Source organism: Ictidomys tridecemlineatus, chromosome 8, assembly GCF_052094955.1.
Source record: "Ictidomys tridecemlineatus isolate mIctTri1 chromosome 8, mIctTri1.hap1, whole genome shotgun sequence".
NCBI lineage: Eukaryota > Metazoa > Chordata > Mammalia > Rodentia > Sciuridae > Ictidomys > Ictidomys tridecemlineatus.
Window position 1 is genome coordinate 21,983,436 of NC_135484.1, and position 26,198 is coordinate 22,009,633.

The window sequence follows — 26,198 nt, forward strand, 5'->3', positions numbered from 1 at the left end:
GAAATTGCTCCCGCGTGCCCTGGCCTTCTCCTCTCCCCCGGAAACGATGGCCCATTTACACTGCGTTCCGCAGTCCCTGCTCCCCTGGGGTCTCGGCCTCTGGCACCCAGAGGTCGCGCGCGGGTGCGGTATGGAGGCAAAGGTGGATTCCTCGCCGGCCCCAGACGGCTCGTGCGTGGTGTCAGCAGAGGAGATCGAAAAGTGGATGGAGGAGGCGATGCAGATGGTGAGGAGCATGGGAGGGTGGGTGCTGCCGGTGCGGACTTTCTCCAGCCCCATCCCTAGCAAAACTCCCAGGCGCGCTGCTTCACACCATCATCTTGATGGCGCTCAAATTTTCTGGGTAATCGACTGGCTTTACTCTCATAATTTTTAAAAAGTCCTTTCTCACAGTGGCTCCCGGAGAAAGGGAAGGAGAAAAGTACAGAAATTATTTGTGTTGGTGTCAAGGAGTAGGTGCTAATGTAGCCCTTCAGCTGTCCCTGGGTCCGCGCCGCCTCTCCTTCCTTCCCATGGACGCACAGTCCCAAATCTACAAGTCACAGGAGTTTGTATTTGGGACCCTCAAACGTATCTAGTAGAAGCAAGAAAGTTGAAATGTTTCTGGTGGGGAACAGTTTGAAATGCGTGCCTGTACAATCAGCGTGCCTCTCTTTCGTTCGTTTGCTTGTTCATTCATTCATTCATTCATTCATTCATTCATTCATTCATTCATTCATTCATTCATTCATTCATTCATAGTCTACAGGACTTTCCGCTCTCCTCGGGCTTCCTTCCCTCGCCCTGTGTAGCATTGCTGATTGAGGAGGGCGAATCAGATTTGGGTATTATCCAAGCTTTACTCTTATTTGTGTGTGCCAATGAGCTTCTTAATTGGGATTAAAGTGTGTATGGTGTATATATGTACAGCCTACTAGGACACATTCCAAGAAATGCCTCCTGAGGCAATTTCATCACTGTGTGAACATCATAGAGTGTACTTAGCATTCCTCCTACACACTGGGCTATATGGCAAGCCTGTAACTCCTAGGCTACAACCCATTTAGCATGTTACAGAACTGAATACTGTAAGTTATTGTAACACAATGGTAGGTGTTGGTGTATCTAAACATAGAAAACTTAGTAATAATGCAGTGCAAAAGATTTAAAAATTGAACACCTGTATAGGGCATATGCCTTGAACAGAGCTTGCTTTGGGTGAGTCAGTGAGTGAAATAGGATATTGTTGTATACAGTGTAGACTTTACAAACATTCTACACTTAGGCTACATTTTAGAAAAATATTTTTTTCGCCATTCAATGTGTTAACCTTAGCTTACTGTAACTTTTTAAACTTTTTGTTAAAAAAAAGAAAAACTAAGACACAAATACACTCAATAGCCTAGGCCTACAGGAGGTGTACCAATACCACTGTCTTCCACCTCCACATCTTGTGCCTCTGCTGTTTTACAGTTAACTTTTTTTTTAACAGGTAGAAGGAATATACTGTAATGATAAAAATGTAGTAAATACTTAAACAAGTAACATAGTAGATGATCATCATTATCAAGTTTTATGTATTTTCACCAGACCGGCAGTGCAAGTAGGGTTGTTTCCACTAGCATAACTACAAACCTATGAGTAGTGTGTGGTGCAATTTTATTACAACATCTCATGGCAATCAGATTTTTTTTTCTTTTTTTTTTGTACCAGAGATTGAACCCAGGCACTTAACCAGAGCCACATCCCCAGCAATTTTTATTTTTTATTTTGAGACAGGATCTAAATTGCTTAGGGCCTCTCTAAGTGCAGAGGCTGGCTTTGAAATTGCAATGCTCCTATCTCAGCCTCCCAAGTCACTAGAATTACAGGCATGTGCCACCACCACCCAGAGGCAATAGTATTTTTTTAACTCCATTATTGTCTTGTAGACCATTGTCACATGCAGTCTATTGTTGATCAGATTTTCAGCATGTAACTATATACAAACAAACATATCCATTTATATATAGATAAGTACATATCCATATATACATGCATTTGTGCACATACACAATGTATATTTCATATGCATGTATAAACATATAAATATATATGAAATGCCCTGAGCTTTTCATTTCTCTGACACTGTTGTAAAATGATCTTTTTATACATGTTTTTGACTACATTCTATCCTTAATGATCTCTGGTCTCCTATAGTTAATTAATTCATAATTTTTGGTTTATTTCACAAGTTATATTGAGTGTGCTGTGCTTAATGCTGAGGATTCTCCATTGAAAAACTTTACTCTATCATTCTCTGTTCTCAGAACTCTTGCTAAAATATAACCTCTCATTTTATTTTTCCTGTATTTATTCACTTTAACAACCAAATGTTTTTCAGTTTCTTCTGTAAGCTATGATGCACAGGAGCATTTATCATTTTTCTTTTACTTATATAATGTTCTTTTAAATTTGCTACTAATACTTTTTAAAAAAGTGATCCTTGGTTAAAAAATTGATTTTATATTATAACTCAGGAAACACATATGCAATAATTTAAACAAAGGTTTCATAGAACAGTGCTTTCCTTCATATACACAGTTTTCCTGGTATTTTTATTTTAATGCATTAAAAAAATGCTAGTCATGACCTAGTAACTTGATACTCTGACTCATTCTTTAAGCCCTCTTCTAGATTTATTTTTTCCATTAAATTTAGAGAATGCACAGCCTTCTGATACTTATGTGCAAATATGCATTTCAATATTAAACTTCTAATTTTTAATAAAAAATTATTTGTCCTGAACTCCTTTTTTTAAAAAAAAATTTTTAGTTGTAGTTGGACACAATAGCTTTATTTTATTTATTTATTTATTTATTTTTATGTGGTGCTGAGGATCGAACCTAGTGCCTCGCATGAACTCCTTTATGTTATTAAATTCTCCACATTGGACAGGAAATTTTCTTATGATACCAAAATTTCATTATTTCTCCCAGTATAAATTAGCTTTCTATTATTATAACAAAATACCTGAAATAATTAATTTATAAAGAGAAAAGGTTATTTTGGCTCACAGTTTTGGAGGTTCCAGTCCATGATCAATTGACTCCCTTACTTTGGGGCATGTGGCAAGGCAGCACATCTTAATGGGAGAGTGAGAGTCCTTGTATCAGGAGCCAAGGAACAAAAGGGAAAGACAAAGAAACAAGGGTATCACAATTCCCTTCAAGGGAAAGCCCCCAATAACCTGAAGACCTCCTATTAGGCCCCAACTCCTACAACCTCCTAAGAGTACCACACTGGAGACCAAGCCTTTAACATATGGGACACTTATCTAAACCATAGCACTACTCAAATCATTCCAATAATACCATGCACTAGATAGTTCCTAACAGCCGGGATGAAAATACTAAAGATGCATGAAGGCTAAAATATCATAGAGTAGGTTATTCTGCTTTCCATCACCATAAAGAAAATCTGAGGTCATTGATTTATGAAGGAAAAGATTTATTTTGACTCATGGTTTTAGAGTTCAAGTTTGTGATCCTATTTTCTCCAGTGGAACTGCCCACTGGGATGGTGGAGAGCATGTGGTGGGGCAAAACTACTCCAGCCTCAGCAAAAGCGAGGCGCTAAACAGCTCAGTGAGACCCTGTCTCTAAATAAAATACAAAATAGGGCTGAGGATGTGGCTCGGTGGTGGAGTGCCCCTGAGTTCCATCAAAGACCTCCCCCTAGGCCCCACCTTGGAAAGGTTCCATCACCTCCTGGGGTCCAAGCCTCTAACACCTGGGCCTTGGGGGGACATTGGATATGCACAGAATCAGCTGCATTTGTATCTTTCTATGGGTGAGAGATCTAGAGGGCAGATCTAGAGGTCCTGGTGCTGGGAAACCATAATTTTGGTTTCCTCGGTTTATTTTCATAACTTTTCTCAAGGTGCTCATCTGCTGAACTTGCTTAGATGAAACTTTTACAGACACTAACATGAAGGTAGTTTCAGAACAGCCAAGTTCAGTCATTTGTTGAGATTTTCACTTTCGAATTGGAACTCTGTTTTCTTCCCATTCTTTCACACTGTGAGTCTCTATTTTCTTTTAAGCATCTTTTCATCAAACTGTCTCAGGGCATTTCATCCACCCACCTGTGTACTATTCTGTATCTAAACTTCTACACTTAGACACATAAGTCCTCTTGTGTGACTGTGACGGATCACTTCATCCTCAGAGCTTCACTTTCTACTCTGAAATGAGATGGTTGAACTCCCAAGAATTTCTGTGATCCCTATGGCCTTGACATTGTGTCTCACAATTCATTTATATATATCAAGGTTGTGATTACCTAGTTTACATCCTGTGTGAGGTTAAGGAGTTCCAGTTGCTTTTATTATTATTATTATTATTTTATTATTATTTGCCAATGTGTGTTTCTTCATGCCTTAATCAAAAGAGAAAAAAGTATGTGTCATAAATCTTGTTCTTCATCCTGAAAGAAATTTTAAATCTTAAGTTATTTTGAGAATTACTTCTAAGAGTTTCTGATTAGACCAAAAGCATAAGTACTGTCAAATCTGTAGGCAGCAGATTAGTTGTTAATTAAGTCCTGGTGATTTTTAGGATGGGAGTCTCACTATGTTGCCCAGGCTGGCCTGAAACTTGTAATCCTCCTGCTTCAGCCTCCCAAAGAGGGATTACAGGTGTGTGCCACTGGAAGTGAAAATGTCCAGTATTATATGTAATGGGGAGGATACAAGTGTCCTCATAGCATATGGATAGAATAAACATATTTCTATGGCCAATATGAATCACTGGAATGGCTGACTGAGGTGGGAGGTGAACACAGGCAAGGTGAAAACAACTCAATCATTTCTGGGTCTTATTTTATTCATGTTTAAAATAAGAGCGTTACACTAGACATTTTCCTTCATTTAAAAATTTTAGTAATAAAACAACCCATAAGCCTAGGTTATAAGAAGAAAGGAAAGTGTTCTTTAGAAAACTTAAAATCTATTTTTTACAAAATGTTATCTAAAGTTAATTGGATTGCAAAAATCAGTACAGCCATACCAGTCTAACAGGTTTAATGTTTTTGGAAGGCAGCCTAGCATAACATTATTAACATCCACAAAACATCATTTGACACAGTCGCTTCTGTAAATAGTGTAGAATGATAAAAACGATTGTCATTTCAGTGTTAGACATAATAGTGAAACTAGGGAACATGTGATATTTAGCATTAAACAAGCAGAATACAAATTGTTTTATACATATAAGTTTAGAGGTTTGCTGTGTTTAAACAGCTGCTGACCAGCAAACTGACTTTGACAGGTGCTTACCCTTTCAGCCTCAGTGTCCTCTTCTGTAAAAATGAGAGTATAATAATGATGTCATGAGGCTATACAGATTAAAAGAGACAGTGTGTAAAGTGTTTGACATAATATGCTCAATACACAGAAGCTGTCATCCTGTGAATGAAGACCAAAGGAGAATATACGAAAGTCCTTAACAGAGTCAAATTATGGGTGATTTAGAAAAAGAATTATCAGTATTTTTTATAGTAAAAATATAAAAATCTAATTGAAAAGATAGGATGAAGGAATAAAACCAAATAAAAATTAACAAAACTATCAGAGAATCAGGAGCAATAAATGGTAGTAGTTATATAATCTTCCTTTAGTATACCACTAAAGGAAGAAAACATGAAAGAAAAATTATTGACTTTTCATTATATAAACATTCAAAACACCTACCTGTTTAAAAGATATCATGCAAAGTAACAAAGTGCTGAGGGCCATTGCCAAGTAGGAGCCAAGCCGAGACATTGGCAACAAAGCAAATGGCAAAGAAAGAAAAATGCTACATATTTAAAAGGACTGGTTTAACAACCTTAATGAGTAATTTATAGATGCCTAGAAAATATATAATTTATATTGTTTTGGTCTATTCCTGTGTTTAGATTTTGGCCTAATAATGCCATTTTTTTTCTTTATTTCCCCCCCCCAAATGAAAATATTTTAGTGTTTTATTTTTCTGATTATATCAATAATTCAGGGTCATAAGAGATTCAAACTATAAAAGTTTAATAAATATGTTTAATGTTTAAATAAAGGAATATATATATATATATATATATACGTACATATATACATACACACACACACACAGACACACACACACATATATATATATATATGTAAGTTTAACAAATTATGTAAAAATTACCTAAAAATCCTACGATCAGAAGTAACACTTCACATTTTGGGAGCATCCTTTCATATATCGCTGTCCACATAGAAACAGCTACATATACTTTTGCATAAATGGAATTATATATTCTTTTTGATTATTAGCAACTTTTTTGTGATTTTACCAAAAAAAATTATTTTTGACTTGTCATCATCCTCTCAGCCCTACCCCATGGAACTTTTATTGCAATAGAGTAACTATCAAAAGTAGGACAAAAGATGTGCATGTGTTTTTAAAAGATACAGATATTATAGTTTTTTTTCTAAAATAATATTGCCCAATATAGTAGCTATTTAAATTTAAATTAGTTCAAGGAAAATAAAATTCAACTTCTCAGTTGTACTAGCTACATTTCCAGTATTCAGTGACCACATGTAACTCCTGGCTACCACATTGGATAACACAGAATAAGACATTTCCATTGCTACAAAAGTTTCTTTTGGTCACCACTGTTAACAATGGTCACAATTCCATTACCAGTGTGTGAAAATGTCCTGTTTCATCTGTTGAAGGGCATTTAGGTTGGTTCCATAGTTTAGCTATTGTGAATTGAGCTTCTATAAACATTGATGTGGCTGCGTCACTACAGTATGCTGATTTTAAGTCCTTTGGGTATAAACTGAGGAGTGCATCCTGGGTCAAATGGTGTTCCATTCCAAGTTTTCTGAAGTATCTCCGTACTGCTTTCCAGAATGGTTGCACTAATTTGCAATCTCACCAGTACAGTATGAATGTACCTTTTCCCCACATCCTCACCAACAATTATTATTGCTTGTATTCTTGATATTATAGTGTTGTTTTCTAGAATAATATTGCCTAATACAGTACCTATTTAAGTTTAAATTAGTTCAAGGAAAATAAAATTCAATTTCTCAGTTGTACTAGCTACATTTCCAGTATTCTAGGCCAAATATTTTCTCTGATAAGCAGATGTGATCCACAGTGGAGGAGGGGTGGTAGGGAAGAATGAAGGAACTTTGAACTGTGTAGAAAGGAATTAGGAGAGTGGTGGGGCTGTGGGGATGAGAAGGACAGTAGAATGAGGCAAGCATTATTACCCTATGTTTATATATGATTACACTACAGGTGTACCATGTGCAGCCAAAGGAATTAGAAGTGATGCTCTGTTTGTATACAATGTGTCAAAATGCATCCGAGTGTCATGTATAAATAATTAGAGCAAAATAAATAAATAAATAAATAAATAAAATACACACAAAAAAGAAAGCGTCCTGGTTCACTCCTTCTCCACTAGACCTAGAATCATTCCTCATTAATATTTGGCACTGTGATAAATAAGAAGATATATCCCTGTTACTTTTGTTGTTGTTGTTCCTAAGCTTTAAATAAGGCCATCAACTTTATTAATTTTTAATAAAACCATTTTTTCGTGACAGTTTTATTTTGTAGAGCTGAGCATGTGCGAAAGGTTATCATTTTAACCATCATAGCCTGCTGAGCACAGCATTCTAGAGATATGGGCTTAGAAAAATATCTGATTAAGTAACAGTGTTGACCTCTTATGTTCCACCCACAGTGCTATGCAGTATTTCACCTGGGCCTGTGTCACTTCAGCCCCACACCAGCCTTTTGAGGTGGAAATTGTTAGTGTCTTCGGCTTCAGATGGGGACATTGGAGTTGAGAAAGTTGTGATTTCCTCAAGTTGACAGGGCTGGTTAGTGGAGCTTGGTTGGAGTCTACCCATCCATTTTGTTCTGGCCTGTGCTTCTAGTCAGGGTTGGGTTGCTCAGGGCTCAACTGCATGTTCTCTACTCTCCTTTTCTCAACTTCGTTTCCCTAACTTCCACTTTGAGCATACTAATTGGATGTTTAGTTTCTTTTCTTCTGTGAATTACTTAGGCATATTTGCCCAGTTTTATTATTCTTTATAATAAAAGAAACTCCATACTGTAGGAGTTCTTTGTGTTTTATAGCTATTTCTTCGAATAATTCACAAGGAAGCAATAAACATACTATATAGGGCAGGTCTACACTTGTTTATAATGAATGAAAAATTTGAAGAAATGTAAATGTCAAACAATTGAGGATTGAGTAAATGAATCTGATATATTCATATAAAGCAATACTTTAAACCTTTAACCTCTAAAAGATCATGTGATAAAAATTATTATCCAACCAAGGGAAATGTTTACAATGCATTTCTAAAAGAAAAAAGGCAGACTGCTGCACTGTATATAAAGTGTAAATCTTTTGACTTTTTAAAAAAAACTACAAAAATAGTGTGCAGGTAACAGGAAGAAAACTGAAAAACTTGTTGCCTCAGAGTAACAGTGATTATATTTTGGGGTGATGATATTATGAATTGGTTTTGTTTTTTATTTTTCTAGCCCCACCTCCATGTTTTCTTATATATTTTACCTTGTAGTTATAAAAAAAGAGAAAGATTTACTATATATACAATTATGTTTTATTATAATATGCATTTTGGGGGCATTTAGGATAACATTGTGTTAGGCCTTGAGGAAAATTAAAAGAGAAAGCCAAAGTAAACACTGATTCATTTTAATGAATGTGGCATGATCAAGTGCTCCCTGTGTGTTAGGACTTGTGCTGAGGGCTAGAGCTGCAAAGGTGAGCAAGAGCACTGGATCTAGGGCTCACCTCCTAGGATTAAGCCATGCTCAGATGGAAATGTGGATAGGAACATGTCCAGGGATGTCAGGGTTTGGATATGAAATATCCCACAAAAGCTCCTGTGGTGAAGTAACTAGATTATGAGAACGTAACCCAGTCACTGGTTCAATCTGTTTGATGGGTTATAATGATTTGAATGGACTACTAGGTGGTACTGTAGGCAGGTAGGGTGTAGCTGGAGGAACTGGGTCACTGGGGGTGCTTGAGGATTATACCTTGTCCCTGGCTCTTCTTTTCTCTTCCTGCTCCCCAGCTGCCGTGAGCTGAGCAGCCTTCCTCCACTGTGCCTTTCCACCATGATTCTCTGCCTCACCTCAGGCCCAGAGCAATCGAATTGGCTGACCATGAACTGAACCTCTGGCACATGAGCCAAAGTAAACATTTCCTCTTCTAAGTTATTCTTGTCAGGTGTTTTAGTCACATCGATGGAAAGCTCACTAATACAAGAAATCAACATGAGAGACAGTATAAAATACTATCACATAATCACTGTCAAGGTCCTGAGCAGTTCATTAAGACAAATTATAGAATTCCTTCTGCATTTTAAGGGAAAAAGGAGATAGAGGTTAGTGGAAAGGAAAGATTGATCAGAGGAACTGTCAGAAACAAAGAAATGAAAGACTTTTTCAACTATCTTTCTAGAACAGAGCTTCCTAACCTGGGACTCACATTTTAGGGCGATCTGTGAACCCTGAAACTATCTGGGAAATTATTATGTGTATGTGCTGTCTTTTTCTATTAAGAGAGTCCATACCTATCCTCAGATTCTCATAGGGGATTTTGGCTCCAATAAAAGGTTAAGAACCACAGACCTAAAAGAATAGTGAAAAGATTCTCTGACTGCCTGGTGGGGAGGATGAGTGGGAGTTGGGAGGCCATGCTGAGGAATGTTAAGTTGATAGAGTGAGAACAGAACTGCTGGGAGTCATTTGCAGTAAGAGTCATATCGTTTAACCTTCCTATGTTATGATGCTGTACCTAAGAGTTATTCTGGCTCATTGTTTTTTCGCCCTCATTTTTTTGTCCTTAGTAGGAAATACATCTTCAGAAACTTATCAAGAGTCTCAAACACAGTCTGTTTTCTTCCTAGCCCCTCTTTTAGTTTCACATCAGTTTTTGGTGGTAATGTCTTTAGAGAACATAGTCAAAACTACAACAGCTCTTCCATGCAGGAGCTTTCATTATCGACGAGGGCAATCCATGACTAGAGAGAAAAGCAAATTATACTTAAAGAAAAATGGAGACCTGTGTTCAGGCTGGAAAGAAGAGAGCTTTTGTGCTTCAATTTTGAAAGTTGATAATTTGTTAGTTTATGTAAGGCCAGGATGCCATTTGAAATAGTGAACTGAGCTTTGCTTCCCAAAAAAGGCAAGGTATGTTAAATTCAGAGCTGCTTGCACACATTTCAGATCCATTTTGCTTGAGCTCTTTTGTGTTTGTAAAGAAATGATCAGACTTGACAGAAGAGGTGGGAGGAGCATTGGAAAGTATGAGAGGGGATAGAGTAAAATGGATTTTCAGCTTAATTAAATCTGCTTTGAACTTGTCAGCAAAGAAAATATATGTGTGTGTTATTGGGAAACAGTTCCCTCAAACTCCTTTCCTTGGAGCCTTGTCTTATTCTCCCCATGAACCTCCTGGCTTGCCATTCTGAGTGCTCAGCTTCACTCCCAGCATGGCTAACTAGGCCATTTTTCATTGGTGATGGTATCTGTCCTTTTAAGATAGTCTCATCACTCCTATTTTCTAACAAGATACATTTGCTGAAAGAAAAAGAAAAAATCCAGAGGAAGAAACAGAAGGCACAAGCCTAGTCTGCTGGTGGCCTGGGAGCCAAGAGAGGCTATCAGGCCAGCAACAGCCTCTGTAGCATTGTCCCTGCTCTTTTCAGTGGGCAAGACAGGTCTGGTAGGCAATGGGAACTCCCTGTCCCTCTCACCTCCCACCTGTGCACATTCCACTTCGTTTTGGATTCTCCTCTGTGTGTTTGAAATATTCATGTGGAAATACCTAGAGTCCTTCAGAGGGTATACTTACAGAAAAACCTTACAAATGGCCTCCTTTGATTATTCTCTTACAGGTGTGTTTTGTAATCCTTAAACTTTCCATGTCTTGTTCTTTTCGCTGACTCTTCCCTCGCCTTTTGTCTCTTGACCCACTCTAAACCCAAAGTCCTGATAAAAGTAGCTTATCAATGATGTGAATAAAATTAGAGACAGCACAGTAACAGAGAGCCTTGGAGCTTATCATCTGTTAGGTACCCAAAAGTTTTTGTTGAGCAAGTGAATGGGTACAGCCAAGCTGTCTGGGCTGTGACCCCAGCTCTCTTACATGAGTGAGTTATGTGATACCCCATGCCTCTCTTTCCTCATCTGCAGCATAGGGAAGATCATCGCAACTGCCTCGCGGGGTTGTAAACTCAATGGATTTATTCTTATAAAAGGAACAAGATCGTCTTAGATGAAAGTAGGCTTGCAATATTTTCAATCTCTCAGTATCTGAATATTTGAGATGTAAACGCATTACTTCTTGAGAGGTTCACTGGGAAATACAATTGGAAGCTAGAAATTTAACCCATAGATACGTTTTTAAAGTTAACGCATAGATAAGGGCATTTAGTCACTCTTTAGACCACTGATTTTCATTTCCACCATTCCATCTAAATCACTTCTTGTCATTGAGTTTGACACAGCTGACTTTTTTCTGGGATTTTCTGTTACACTGAACACTTCTGGTTTCCTTCCTCCCTTAGTAGGCAACTTTTCTCAATTTCAGTTGCAAGAGTTGCAAGATTCTTCATGTTTACTTGTTTATTTATTAACTTTTCACTTGAAGTAATTATAAATGCACAGGAAATTGCCAAAAAAAATGTGCAGGCCGGGTGCCATTTTTACATGGAATGCTCCTAAACTTTTATTGTCTTGCTTATAGTAGAAATTGTGGGACATGGTGACATTCATTCTGCTATTGACATCCATTTATGCTATTGGGACTCTAGGGGATCATTTCTATAATTTTTGGAAAAGCAAAAAAAAATTAAGTAGAACTTTAACATAATTCTGATGAAAGCTTTGTAAATGTTATTTCTCCTTCTTTGCAAATATATTTATACTCTCTCTGATAAGGGCTGCCCCTGGCATGTTAAGATAGTGGTTAGTAATCGTCCTGTGGTCCCATGTGCTTCCAGTGAGAAGAAGAAACTAGAGTCTTGGAAACTATGAAGGGAATTTATTCCCCAGTCTTCCTTAACAAGGACACACAGCAGAGAACATGGGTGCTGAATATTGTAACAGAGCTAGATTTGAGCAGAGAGAAAGTTCAGTTGCATTTCTTTGTTCTGGTGGTTGTACATGTGCATCTTGTTTGTCCTGTATCAGTTTCTCTCCTATAGCTTTCTCAAGTATTGAACGTTACATCTCAGGTTTTCTACTTTGTGTTTCAGGCCAAACAAGCCCTCGAAAATACTGAAGTTCCTGTTGGCTGCCTTATGGTCTACAACAATGAAGTTGTGGGGAAGGGAAGAAATGAAGTTAATCAAACCAAAAATGTATGTGAGTTAATTAGTGTGATTACAAATGTACAGTAGCGATGGTAGTAGCAGAGGGATCCTAGGACAATTGAGGAGAAGATGAGACTGAACATGGCCCCCAAGGTAGGCACCAGTGCTGAGGTAGTTTTCTTTAATATGTCTCTCTTTTTAAAAATGCTTTTTTCAGATTACAACAGTAATACAATGTTTTGTTTAATTTAATTAATTAATTAATTAATTTATTTCCATACCAGGGATTGAACTCAGGGGCACTCGACCACTGAGCCACATTCCCAACCCTATTTTGTATTTTATTTAGAGACAGGGTCTCACTGCGTTGCTTAGTGCCTAGCTATCGCTGAGGCTGGCTTTGAACTTTCGATCCTCCTGCCTCAGCCTCCTGAGCCGTTGGGATTATAGGCGTGTGCCACTGCGCCTGGCTTGTTTTATTTTAGAAAAACCTAACGAAGTTATAAAATCGTAGGGGATAAGATTTTCTGGTTTTCTATTTCATAGAGTTTTATGTTGACCCTTGAGTGAAACCCAAGAGTGGATTCTGTTATCTCAGTGTGTCAGCATGGATAAACAAGTCTAGCTCCATTTTAAGCAAATCTAATATGTGAAAACTACACTTTGCAAAGGAGATCAATGTACTTCTTCATGCATTCTTCGTTTGCTTTAAGCGTTTTCTTCCTAGTAAATCAGTTTATAACTTTGGAGGGAGGAATAGAAGAATTATATAAAGGAACCTATTTTTGTGTCAGATAATTCAACAGAATAAGGTCTCCAGCACCAGCTGTCTGTAGCCATGTGTAGTGCATGTGCTCCAAGGGCTTGTGGTTTTCTCTTGGTTGGGTGGGAATTGCATGGTTTAAGGCTGTGCTCCTTAGACATGGTGTCACAACAGTGTCATAGTAGGTATACTTGGGAAGTAGAAGTGGAAGGGGAATACTAAAATTTATGATTATAAATCCACATGGATTCAAGGATAACTTTGATCTTATCATGTGATCTTGGGAGCCGGAGAACAATCTAGTGTTGGTACTCAATGCTGCTAAAGCCTTTAAAGTTCATCTATCACATGTATCAAAAATAAAAAAAGAACCTGAGATTTAGCAAAACAAGTAGAGTAGGAATCCAAATTCACAAAGAAATTGTTATGAGGATATCAAAACATCTGTGAGATAAGTAATAATCATAATACAGCAGTTAAAAATGAATTTATTGATGCTTGCCTAGGAATTCTGTTTTTTTATTGTTGTTTTGGGCACCTAGGGATTGAACTTGGGGGCTTTTAATCACTGAGCCACATTCCTAGCTCTTTTTCAGTCCTTTTTATTTTGAGACAAAGTGTAAGTTGCTTAAAACCTCAATAAACTGCTGAGGCCAGCTTAGAACTCCTGCTCTAGCCTCCAAATTTGCTAAAATTATAGGTGTACACCACGGCGCCTGGCATGGAATTCTGTTTTAAACAGTCATTGTTATCTCCCAATTTGTGTTCTGTAGTTTGGTATGATATCTTTAGCATGAGAATTTTGAATGACCTGACAATATCCATCTAATCCCATCTAGACCCATCTAATCTATTCCTTAACCTGGATTTCTTCTATATCTAAAAATTAAGCAAGGTCTATTCTGGTATCACGTGTTATATAGATTACCCTAATATGCACAGAAAGACTCTGGACCCTAAATGAGGAGACCTAAATTCTACTTTTGTTCTGATACTACCACCACCCCGTCAACACCACCAGCTCCTCTCCCTGTGCCTTTAATACACGCTAACATAGCTTAACTTACATTTCTAGAAGGAGTTGACAGAGAAGACTCAGTGCAATAATTATTTATCAGGAGCTCTGGGGAGATATGATTCAGATATATGATTCAGGAATTCTGAACCTGAGTTTTAAAGAGAACCTACAATGGGGAGACATTTTTTTTAACCTTTCCAGGAGTTTCAGTATGATGTCAAGATTGGCAGTCTCTTTTCTAAAGTACTGTCCGTGTGAGTTTCTGATTCTATGATTTACCCACATAGCTCCCTTGACCAGCTTTGCTCCCATCAGCCTCTGACTTCCATGGCATCTTGGGTCACAGTGCCAGCACTTCTCACACCATGCCTTAGATCATAGCACCTTTCAATTGGCCTCATCCAATTTTATGCTCATTGAGGGCAGTGATGTTTTTTTATCCTATGCAGAATTTATTTAGGACTGTGCTTTGCAAATATTTAGCACTCAGTGTAAATTATTGATAAATGCTATTGTAATGGATATTATAAATAAGTATTTTATAGAGGATCTATGATCTACATTAAGCTATTTAATAAGGGGAGAAGAAAAGGGAAAGAAACATAGCCAAGAACATATATGCAACACCGTGTTTCATGTAATTCAGCTATTACATGCATTATGAGGTGTGTAGGGGTAGATATTAGTGCCCCCCATTTTACACATGGGGAAACCAAGACTTAAAGAAATTAGTTAATTTTCCCAAGACTACATGATTACTATCATCACTGTCAGGATTCAAATTTAAATGCAGTCAATTCCACATGCTGTGTGATTTCTCCTGTAGTGTGCTGTCTCCCCTGAGGTATCTGAGATTCATACCAAATCTCTGTTTCTCTCCAGCCTGCCGGTATATAAAATCTCATTCCCCAAAATGTAAATGATGACATTCCAGTAAGCTAAATATAGATTTGCTTAGGGTGAGGTCAGTGACAGCCTTGAGAATATATTTGAAACTGGAACTCAAGCTTATAAAAATTTTAAGCTTCCCCTAAAATATTCAGAAACCATAGATGTCTTTTTTTTTTCTTTTTGAGAATTCTCTCTGGCATTTTAATTGCAAGCGTCCCCTAAGGTACTTAGGAAGTTAACTAAATACAGCAGAATTTGTTCAGCATCTTAGATGAGGGGGTCTTCTGCTGGTGAGGCTATGATACGTGAACTGGGGAGTAGGCTGTCAGCAGCTCAGGATGTCCTAGAAACACATTCATTAAAATGGCAGAAATGATGGGCATCTATTTTTGTAGTTAAATTTTGTATATTTGTAGAGTATCTATTATATGAAGCAAATGATATTGTGTAAACATCTCTTTCTTTTAAGGCTACTCGACATGCAGAGATGGTGGCCATTGATCAGGTCCTGGATTGGTGTCATCAGAGTGGCCAGAGTCCTTCTACTGTGTTTGAACACACTGTGCTATATGTCACTGTGGAGCCGTGCATTATGTGTGCAGCTGCTCTCCGCCTGATGAGTATCCTTTGACTTCATAGGACTGTGTCTTATACCCGTCCCTATCAGAAAGTGACCAAACACAAAACTTGTTTTCTTCCTTCTTTTTTGACCCTGGGGATGATTCAACTCAGGGCCTTACTGTACATGCTAGTCACACATTATCACCGAGTCACACCCTGGCCCTCTGTTTTCTAACATAAGAAAACAAACTTATAAAGCACATCATAAACACTGTGTGTCTTGGCAAAAAAAGGGAAAGTTTAAAATAAAATTACCTATTTCTTTTTGTATCAATACATGTAGAACTCTTGAACAAATAAGCTAGAAAGCTGGAGGGCTGGGGATGTGGCTCAAGTGGTAGCACGCTTGCTTGACATGCATGAGGCACTGGGTTCGATTCTCAGCACCACATAAAAATAAAATAAAGATATTGTGGCCAACTAAAGCTAAAAAATAAATATTAAAAAAAGGAATAAAACTAAGGATAAATAGTAAATTAAGTTAAAGTAAGTTATAGGAGAAGTTCGGAAGAATATGCATCAAAGTTTAAGCTTGGATAATGGTTTAAATTCTTTCTTTCTTTGTTTATCTGTCTTTTTTTTAATAAGAAAATTTAAGCCAAAAATAAATAAGTAAAAAAATCATTTGTGATACTATATAATTATCTGCAAATGGTAAATTATTTACATTATAATTCTGGGTTGTGTCTTGCTTAGAGTAAACAATATAACTACTGGGTGTAGTCAGCCTAAAGATCTTTTCAAAAATTATATGAAAATAAAGAAACTTAGTTTCACACTGGTATTTTCATGTACTTTTTAAACTATGTATTTTGAATAATTTTATCACTTTAAAAATAATACAGAGGTTTGTATTGGGGCACGGGGTATATTTTACTTAGGGATAGAAGCAGAAGCAATCTGTTATTTTTAAAAGATAAAAATCCCCAGATTGAATTTCAGCCTCTTTTCTGGCTCCAATTCTCTCATGTTTCTGGAAAAGCGATTTAGGAAAAAGCAGAGAGTGCGCTAAACTAAAAGCTGAGCAACTGCTCCATCGGTTTCCATTCTGTAGCAATTGTTAAATATCACTCTCTAAATACTTTAAACCTCTTTCTTTTGTGTAGCTGGATTGTGTCGTGTTTCGGACTGACCCTAGCTTAACTGTCTTGCAGAGAGCAGCCTGAGCTTCCTTTGCACCCCCATTTTGCCACAGTGCTTCCTGTACTCTGTATAACCTTAATTCTGTCTTATAAATCCCACTGGTCGTCTACGGCTGTCAGAATGAACGATTTGGTGGTTGTGGCTCTGTCCTGAACATTGCCTCTGCGGACTTACCAAATACAGGGAGGCCTTTTCAGGTAATATGATCTGCTTATGCTTCTTCCTTCTCTGATTGCATTCATTTCACAAACAGTGTGTGGTTGGTGTTCCAAGAAGCCATGTCAGAATCAGACAGGATCTAGGGACCCCGAGGGTGGGCTCCTTTAAACCCCAATGGAGGACAACAGGTAAGTTTCTTGTCAGTGGCCCCTCTCTTCCTCACAGCTTCTCCTCACCTTCCCCTGGCTCAACCTTCATCACAACAGGTAGATTAAAGAACTGCTGTCAGAGCTTTCCCTCACGGAATATTACCTGCTCCAGGATGGACCAACTTTGGGGAGGCTTAGCCTGTGTCCATGTCAGTAGATAATATTTTAAGTGAACACAATATTCTTCCAATCATTTTGCTTGATCACCCCTTACCTACTAGTAATCACTGTAATTTTATTTTCCACTGGCCTTCTTAATGTTGAAATTTCTTAATGTTGAAATTTCTTCCAGATCCAAGAATCCACATCTTTCATTTCTTAGAAATTCTGCTTTCTTTGTGCTCTTGCCACATCTTCCACATTTTTATGGTTAAGAGTGTAAGCATTAGGAATTTATATGCATCCCAGACCAGACTCTGACATGAATTGTTGTTCTCTCCAAGATGTAAGGTTAACCCCCAAAGTATTGTATTTTCAAAAGAAAAGGATTTAACAAATGGTGAACCTTGGGCAGTTCACTTTAAACCCTTGGGTATTCTTAGATAAGGACCTATGAAGGGCTAAATTTGGCTGCATCCCACTGAGAACAAGTTTTGTAGAACGTTCTGTCTGAATTTGCCCAGCTGGACATTAGCTTTCTTAACAACTGCTATACATTTGAGAATAGATGCCTTTAACATCACATTGAAAGAAACTGTAATGGGATGATGGAAAGTGAACAGTACAATTTCCCTGATCATTAAAGACATCAGCAAAGTCATTGGATTTTTTTTCCATCACTTCTATGAGTAGCTGAAACTTTAATTGCATAACTCTTTGCAAATGGATTGCTGACTTTGTACAGTACTTCTTTTTGGGAATGATCTAAAGAATTTCTCAGAGGTTTTGGGCAGAACAAAGATGAGCCCCAGGATATCAGACATGGATGGAACATTTCTCTCTGAGACGTCATCAATGTGAGGCCACAACCATAGTCCTTTTTCCCTGATATCTCTGCACAGAGTCAGAGAACCTAAAGTCTGGCTGAACCTAAAAAACATTCATTTGCAGTTTGTACACCCAACTACATAAGCTCAATTAGAACTGAATGGCCACAGCTTGAAGCCGTATATCTAGGTTTGATGCTCAAGTATGAGTTTTAAAAGTGTTTTGAGATTCTAAAGAAACATGGATGCCCTAGCTTTCTGGATTCTGTATTTTCTTGCTTTCTTTGGCTGGATTCAGCAGGCAGGGGATGACAGGAAAGTAGGCTCTCTTTTCTTATTATAGAATTATATATTCTATAAGCAGCAGGAAAGTTCATAGAAAAGACCAACAGAACTGTTCTTTTCAAAGAAGATGTCAATTCATTTATAATACCTGCTCTGTCTTAAAGATTTTTTAATTTTATTAATAATATATGCTTTTTACTAAAGCCACAAATCTGTAGCTACAATGGATACTTGAAAATACTATCTTGATATCTTAGCATAACACAATTTCCTTCTCCACCTGTAATCCCAAGAGCCTTTTCCCTGCCTGCATATCACCTGGAGGGCTTTGGTGTTCAGTCTTTGCCCTTAAGCCAACTGAATGAGAAGGCAAGGCATGAGCACTGCTGTGTTTGAAGGGGCCTCCCAAATGATTCTACTAAGCAGCTGGGATTGAGAACCATTGCTCCAATTCCATGGGCGAGGAGAGGGCTTTGCATGTGCACTAGGGTGCTTCTCTCCAAAGCAAAGGTAGGAGTCCTGGGGTACCAGCTCCTATACACAGAAAGCCCAGGACACCTGTTCAGAGACCAAGCAACAGTGGTTAGAATAATAATATACAAAGGAAGAGAAGATGCCTGAGGCAGGTGTGGAAAGAAGGTGTGGAAGAGAAGATGCTAAGATGAATTAAGGAGGTGGAAAGAAGACCAGGGTTTTGGTACGTAGGGGCCCTTAGAATATCTGAGCAGCAGCGTCAGTGGAGTCGAGAACATAAGCCAGTGATGGTGAGGTTGACAAGGAAATGAGAGTGAGAGGGAAATCTAGAATGTTCTGGGGCAGGAGCAGGACATTTGCTCTGAGGAGACAGGTGAATTGACAGTTGTGGTTACCATGGGAAGGGTGTGTGGGGGCTTTGTGTGGTCTGGGCATAGCTCCTCCTGATGCAGACACAAGTACACATTCCAAGGAGAAGTTCATTAAAAATAAGAGCAGACTAGGCTGGGGTTGTGGCTCAGTGGTAATGAGCTTGCCTAGGATGTATGAGGCACTGGGTTCGATTCTCAGCACCATATATAAATAAATAAAATAAAGGTCCATTAACAACTCAATTTTTTTTTTTTTTTTAAAAAAAGAGCAGAACTGAGAGAAGAGTAGGACCTTATTTTACACCAGTCTTTGTACCCCAGACTCAGGAACCATTGGGACATGGTCTCAGATAATGACCTCTAGCCTAAAGACAGGAAGAAAGACCATGATCTGGAGGACCCCGCTACCCATGAGGCTAAATGCTGTGCATTCAGTCTTTGGCATCATTAAACTGTCATGTTTTAAAGACCATCTAGAAATAATGGGGTGTCAGTGGAGGTGGAGAGTGCCAACTGGGGTTGTGCTAGGGATGTGCTTGTGGGGCACAGTACACCCAAGGTTTAATGTCTTAAGAAATGCTTTCCATGGTGTCATCAGCATAATAGGAATTCCCTTGATCTGCTTTCAACCCCAAGCCGCAGTTCTCATTAAGAATGTCAGCAGTCTGGTCCTTGGGTGGACAGAGTCTTCCTTCTGATGGCTTCCAGGTGTTCAGTTCCTATCAGACTCTTCCTCAATCACAGCAAGGCCTTTCTCTTCGGAATGTGTGCCCTAGCTACAGACAGGAGTGTCATTAAGGATGCTCTGCACCACTGGCTAGTGGCCATCTCAGTGTCTGTTTCTCTCTCTCTCTCTCTCTCTCTCTCTCTCTCTCTCTCTCTCTCTCTGTCTCCTGACAAATCTTGGCAAAGCTAGCCTTGGGTTGGGAGTAGTTGTGGGACCCTGACATATCCCTGTGGCCCCCAGAGCCTGGGCCCTGGCCACCTGGGGGCCCATGCCTGGCTGCCTGTGGCCTGCTACCCTGAATGCTGCTTGACTATGTGTTGTGCAGGCCTAGTTGTCAGCCCGAGGATATGTTCACTTCTTTAAATATCCTTCAAGTTTTTCACCTTCTCCATATAATATTACCTATAATGTCACTCCCTACTAGTATCACAACTTCTTATTTATTCTTTCACATGTTTTGATTTCCCCTCTACAGTTAGGTCCCAAAGATAGAACAAACACTTTTTAAAAATCCTCTATAGCAAAAACTGACAAACTTTTTATATAAAGGGCAGATAGTATATATTTTAGCCTTTAAAAAAAAAGGGGGGCAGATAGTATATATTTTAGCCTTTATGAGCCACAGTATCTCTGTTGCAGAGCATTTTTTTTAACAAATCTTTAAAAATTTATAAACCATTTTTAGCGCACCACTCTTGGCTGTGAACTGAATTTAGTCCACCAAGTATAGGTGGCCAACTCCAGTTCTGTAGCATCAAACACTTAATGAGCCACCACCAATAATAATATAACAGCAGATAAAAATAGTTAATGCTTTAAAAGCACTTGTGATACACCAGGTATTTAGTAGATATTATCTCATTAAATCCTCATGACTTCTCTCTGAGCAAGTGCTGATACCTATGTGGTACATGTGAGGCATGGAGTTTAAGTACCTTATTCAAGATCACACAGCTAATATCTCTAGTAATAGTTGCTTGAGAGTGATGTTTGAGGCTAAATGTCTTTTCTTTTGTAAATGTGCTTCTTTACCCATAGTAATGTCCCCAAAGTCATTAATATTATCTGAAATTTCTTCACCTAACTGTGTATGTGTTGCTGTTTTTAAGGCCTACAACACACACTCATGGGCAGGTGTTCATTTCTCACTTTTCTCATTTCCTCAGTGCATTCCTGGGTATCGGGCTGAGGAAGCAGTACAACTGCTGAAGACTTTCTACAAACAAGAAAATCCAAATGGTCAGTTTTCCCCTCTTCAAATAATGTTCCTCCCCTAAAGCAAATCAGTGTGAAGAGAGTCTTCATTTTCTTTTCTATTCTTTTTACAGCCCCCAAATCGAAAGTTCGGAAAAAGGATTGTCAGAGATCGTGAACTTGTTTTGGTAAAGACTAATCCACACAGTGACCTGCACAAAATTCCTGGCCTGAAAGCTGTTGACATTGATGAATCATATGTTTATATGTTGTTTCTCTGTGGGAAAATGGTGCCTCTCATCACTTGCTCTGTTAAGGGAACAAATTAGCACTTTTTAAAAGTCTGACAATTGTAAACAACTATTAGCTTTTCCACAAGCTGAGAGAACATTTTAAGAAGGGGGAAAAATTAAGGTTTGAGGTTTTAGGAATTAGCAAACAGTGCATGCCCCTCAGCCACAGCATGATGCCCTGTCCAGGAAAGGGCTGGCTTTTCAGGGAAAGTGCATCCAGCCCTAGTGACCTGCTTATGTCTGAGCTAGCATATGCCAGGCTAGGACTTGTTCTCCAGGCCTGGCCTTTCAGAGTTGGATTCCTCCCTAGGGACTGGGGCCTGGCTTTATTCTAAATTGCATATGAGTTGTATAGATATGATCATGATTATATAGTCCATAGTATAGATTTTTTTCTTTTATAAAGCATTTAGAGAAAATGCATACTTAAAATAAGTCCTTGAAGGTCATTTTTAAGTTATAGCATATTGCTATAATAAAGCCTTATTTATGCCTTCTTTGAAAAGGAATAATCTTAAAAGTAAAACATAAAAGCGGAAATGAGACAATTCCTTGTTTTTGAGCAACTGTTTTGTGCCAGGGTCCTGGAACAAAACAAAGAATTCTGCCCTTGTGGCAAAGGGAGACAGATCATAAATATAGCCAATTGCATGGTTTACTGAAGGGTGATAAAATTGGGGGTAATGCTAGATAAGGGTATGGGCACACCAGTTGGTGATAGGAATGCTAGTTGCAGAATTAAATGGAAAGATCAAGTTAATCTAAAATCAAAGTTATTTTTGTTTAAATATAATAAACTTTAAATTTAATATTCCAAAATCTGAAACTGTAAACTCGACACAGGAAAGAGTACCCACTGCAGAAGCCCCAGGCGATCACCTCACCCACTGCAGTAAGGGTCACTGATGCCAAGTGCCACTTTGTAGAGCCTCCCTGGGAGCAATGTGCTTCTCTAGCCAGAAGGGGGCCTCACCGTTCCAGCAGAAGCCCAGTGCCAGGCCCTGGGTGGCAGTGCCTTCTCAGTGCATTTCTTCAGTGGATTCATTTCCTTGATGCAAAGCATCTGTATTTGTTGGTTCTGCCTTTGAGTGATGTCTCTGACTTGTTTGTTTTGAATTACATTACAGGCTGGAATGTAATTGTGGTGGAAGTATTTTTATATCACTGAGAGTAGCAGCTAATCACAGTTACATGCTTCAGAGGATTTATAATTGCTTGGTTTTGTGCATCTGTGTTCTTACTGCATTTGGGAAGTTTTATGGAGAAGAATATGCATGATTTAAAATCTACAATAATGTGATAGGCACCTTCTCTTTGATTTTACCTATTTTTAAAATTGTCTTCTCATTAAATTTTAGTGCCTTGACTAGTTTGTTCTTTTTAGCAGTTGGTCATAATTCACTTCTGGCTCCTTAGGCTTTTCTACAAGCAGACTTCATTTCATTTATTGTCTGTATACCATCTTCTTGGAGATTATTTGTAGGACAAACAACCTGGAGGGTCTTCCCTCTGTAGAGTAGCACGCAGTAAATCTGGCTGAGCACCTTAAGCCAATAGGTTCTTAGCAAACATTTGCTAAATTAAATTATTAGCTGAAACTTGGGGGGAAATGAATAAGGAGACTAAGATAAAAACACAAAGCCAAAAAATGGTATATGGTTATATTATTCCAGAGACAGTAATTACTAAGAATCAAAACAAAGCAGTAAACAGGGAAAGATAGAAAAGAGACTATACATACATATGTTCTGTTTTTGTTGTGTTTTGAAGAATGGGTAAGTAGTATTTCCAGATTCTTTAACATGGATGAACACTTTAATTTCAGTTTACCACCTTTTCAGGTCTCTCTCTGTGACTGACTCTAAGTCTGTGCTGAAGTTTCGGACACATGCATAGTTATGTCTATTGCTTTGGTAGAAAATCAGTTAAGATGGCACATTGTACCCTGGAGGCCAGCATTCCCAGTGCTGATGCAAGACCACTGTGGGTGCCACAGACATTGCAGCTGCAGAATTCAGACAGCAATATTCATGTAGTGACCCCAGTTCCTGCGTACCATGTTCTCCAGTGACTTAGCCATTGGTTAAAATATGAATATGTCTCAGCTCAAAAGTTGGCTTTCAATTCATTGATACTGACAGTGCCTACCTAAGAGAGCAGCTAAGACACTAGCTTTGTCTATGGATGGTTCTGGAAGAAGTGGGTTACAAAAAGGTTTTAAAGTCACTTTCCTGTTTAGAGAAACTGAGGGGAAATTATTAGATCTAAGCCGCTAGAGTATCCAATGTTTGCTGGTTTCTGCAACAAACTCTGCTGAAGATGGGTGGTATGTAATGTTTTGGCAGACTTCAATCACTGATAAAAGATCATGTTAAAATATCTTTGTGCTTTCTTGTTACTTGGCACAAGTGCTTCTTCCTGTGTTGTATTTGGAATATAATGGAGAGAAATTACATAGCCAAAAATCCCAAGCACTATTAATTTTTCTTTTAACTGTACTTGGAAAATTGTATATATCATGCATCATGGCTCTTTGCTCTGAATTTCTTCAGTATTTGATAGGCAAAAGATATTTCTTATGTTACCACTGTACAGTTAATGATTTCAGGAAATTTTACATTGATGTACTTTAGGGCTGGGGTTGTGGCAAAGTGGTGGAGTGCTTGCCTGGCATGCATGAGGCACTGGGTTCGATTCTCAGCACCACATATAAATAAATAAAAAAGGTCCATTAATAACTAAAAAAAATTAAATAAAAATAAAAAATAAAATAAAAATTGATGTACTTTATCATTAGTATTCCCATTTTGCCATTTGGTTCAATTACTCCCTTTTGCAAATTTCCTCTACTCTCCCTACAATACCAGATCCCTTCTAGGGTCAGATGTTATATTTAGTTTCCTTGTGGAACCCAAGGTCTGCTCCATGCTCTACTACTCCACCATTGAGCCCCACCCCAGCCCAGCCCCTCTGGCAGTTTTTAATAGCATGGTCATTCTGCCCCTCCGCTACCTTTACTTCTGCTGCTGCTTCTTTGTCATCTTCTAAATAGACTGGTCCTTTTTTCAAACTTATTGGTGTTCTCTCATGATTAGATTCAGACCATGCACTCAGGAGACACGATATTCCCCTTAGAGTATCACATCTAGAGGCACAAAAGGCCATTGACTCCACTGGTAATGTTAACTTTGGTCACCTGGTCAAGATATCTGAGTTATTCACTATATAATTGGTTTTCCCCCTCCATTGCAATGAATAGCTATCTGTGGGAGAGGACTTTTACATTTTTAGGAGAAAGTTCATTGGACACTGGTAGAAAGGAGGGAAGGAAAATTAATGATATAAAATTTAAAGCAGCTATTGAATTATTAGACCACATTTTCCCTCTGATACTATGCCTGCCCAGAATACACAAAGTTCTTTTTCTAGTAAGAATATTTTAAATTGCACCGTCTTTTAAAAAAATTTTTACATGGTGCTGAGGATGGAACCCAGTGCCTCACACATGCCAGACGAGTGTGCTATCCTTGAGCCACAATCCCAGCCCCAATAGCACTGTCTTAATGATTAGAAGGAAGCCTCAGATGTTAGTTCTTTCCATCTTCCTCCTCAGCAAAAGTAAATTTCATATGACTTGCTGAGGGCCATTGCCAAGTAGGAATGACGCATTGAAATTTCCTTGCCAGCATACCCTATGTTGCTTAGAGGAAGGACTTGTGGAAATGGACTTGCCTTGGACATTCGCTGTGACATTGCATGTATGTTTGAGAAAGGTGACCCTGCTCAAGGACCAGGGTGGATCCGGGTTTAGGGAGGATCCTACTGGATTAGGGCGGATCCAGGTTTAGGGTGTATCCTGCAGGTTTTAGGGAGTATCCCGCTCCTTGGGTTTAAGGCGTTCCCGGTTTAGGACAATCTGGGTTTAGGGCGGTTCCAGGTTTAAGGTTATTCCTGCTGGGAATAGGGCGTATCCTGCTGCCTGAGTTCCCGTTGAGTTCTTGTGGGATTCAGAAAGTATTTGGGATTCAAAGCCTAGTGGAGTATGTGAATTTGGGCCCAGAACTTGGATTTCCCCAGAATGTGTATAGAGGCCGGTGTAAGTTTGGGAATAAAGAATTGCTGTTTGAATCTACAAGGTGTGTGGTGGCTCGTGATTCTGTGCCCAGCCAGACTGCGGCTATGACTGATAGAATTCCAAAAATTCTAAAATATTTCTGACATTGGAGATGGCAGAGAGTGATCCAGTAGGATATAGAACCCTAGGTAGGTAGTCATTTGGCCACAAAATGTGAGTCTTCTTGGGTTTCCATAGAGACATCTCATCTAGGCTTAAAATGCTTTAAGCCCTGCTACTTAAGTGTCAGTAAAAACAGCAAAAGTCGAGACTTTTTAAAAAATCACTTTATTGTTATTCTTTAGTGTAGGTTCCCTGTTAAAAATCTCCAGGGAAGCCAACGCTTGTCCTTCCCAGGTGTTCTGCATCAACTGGCCTTGAGTAGCCCCAGGGAAAAGAGGCTTCAGGAATTGGTTTCCCTGCCTTTTGGCAAAGGAAGGAGACTGTGTTGACTTCATCCATGAGGACAACTGCCAGCTATTTCCTTACTTCATAAATTGCTAATTGTGTGTGGTGTGGAGAGGAGTGATGGGCCACGTTATTTTTATGGGTGAGATTGGCATAAATTGTGGTGAGAGTTTGACAACTGTAGGGTCTTATGTTTTTCCAAGTTGAGTTAATAAAAGCAGGCTCGTGAGATTGTTTCTTA

At 38.6% G+C, this 26,198-nt stretch overlaps 1 protein-coding gene across 1 annotated transcript; it reads left to right on the forward strand.

Annotated features, from left to right (window-relative positions):
- The first annotated feature begins 23 nt into the window (after positions 1 to 23).
- Positions 24 to 25,570, forward strand: Adat2 (adenosine deaminase tRNA specific 2). The gene is made up of 6 exons (XM_005334852.5): positions 24 to 226; positions 12,305 to 12,409; positions 15,503 to 15,653; positions 16,888 to 16,994; positions 21,115 to 21,187; positions 21,277 to 25,570. The coding sequence occupies exons 1-6, from the start codon at positions 47 to 49 to the stop codon at positions 21,318 to 21,320; spliced, it is 660 nt and encodes a 219-aa protein (XP_005334909.2). The 5' UTR covers positions 24 to 46; the 3' UTR covers positions 21,321 to 25,570.
- The last annotated feature ends 628 nt before the right edge of the window (positions 25,571 to 26,198 follow it).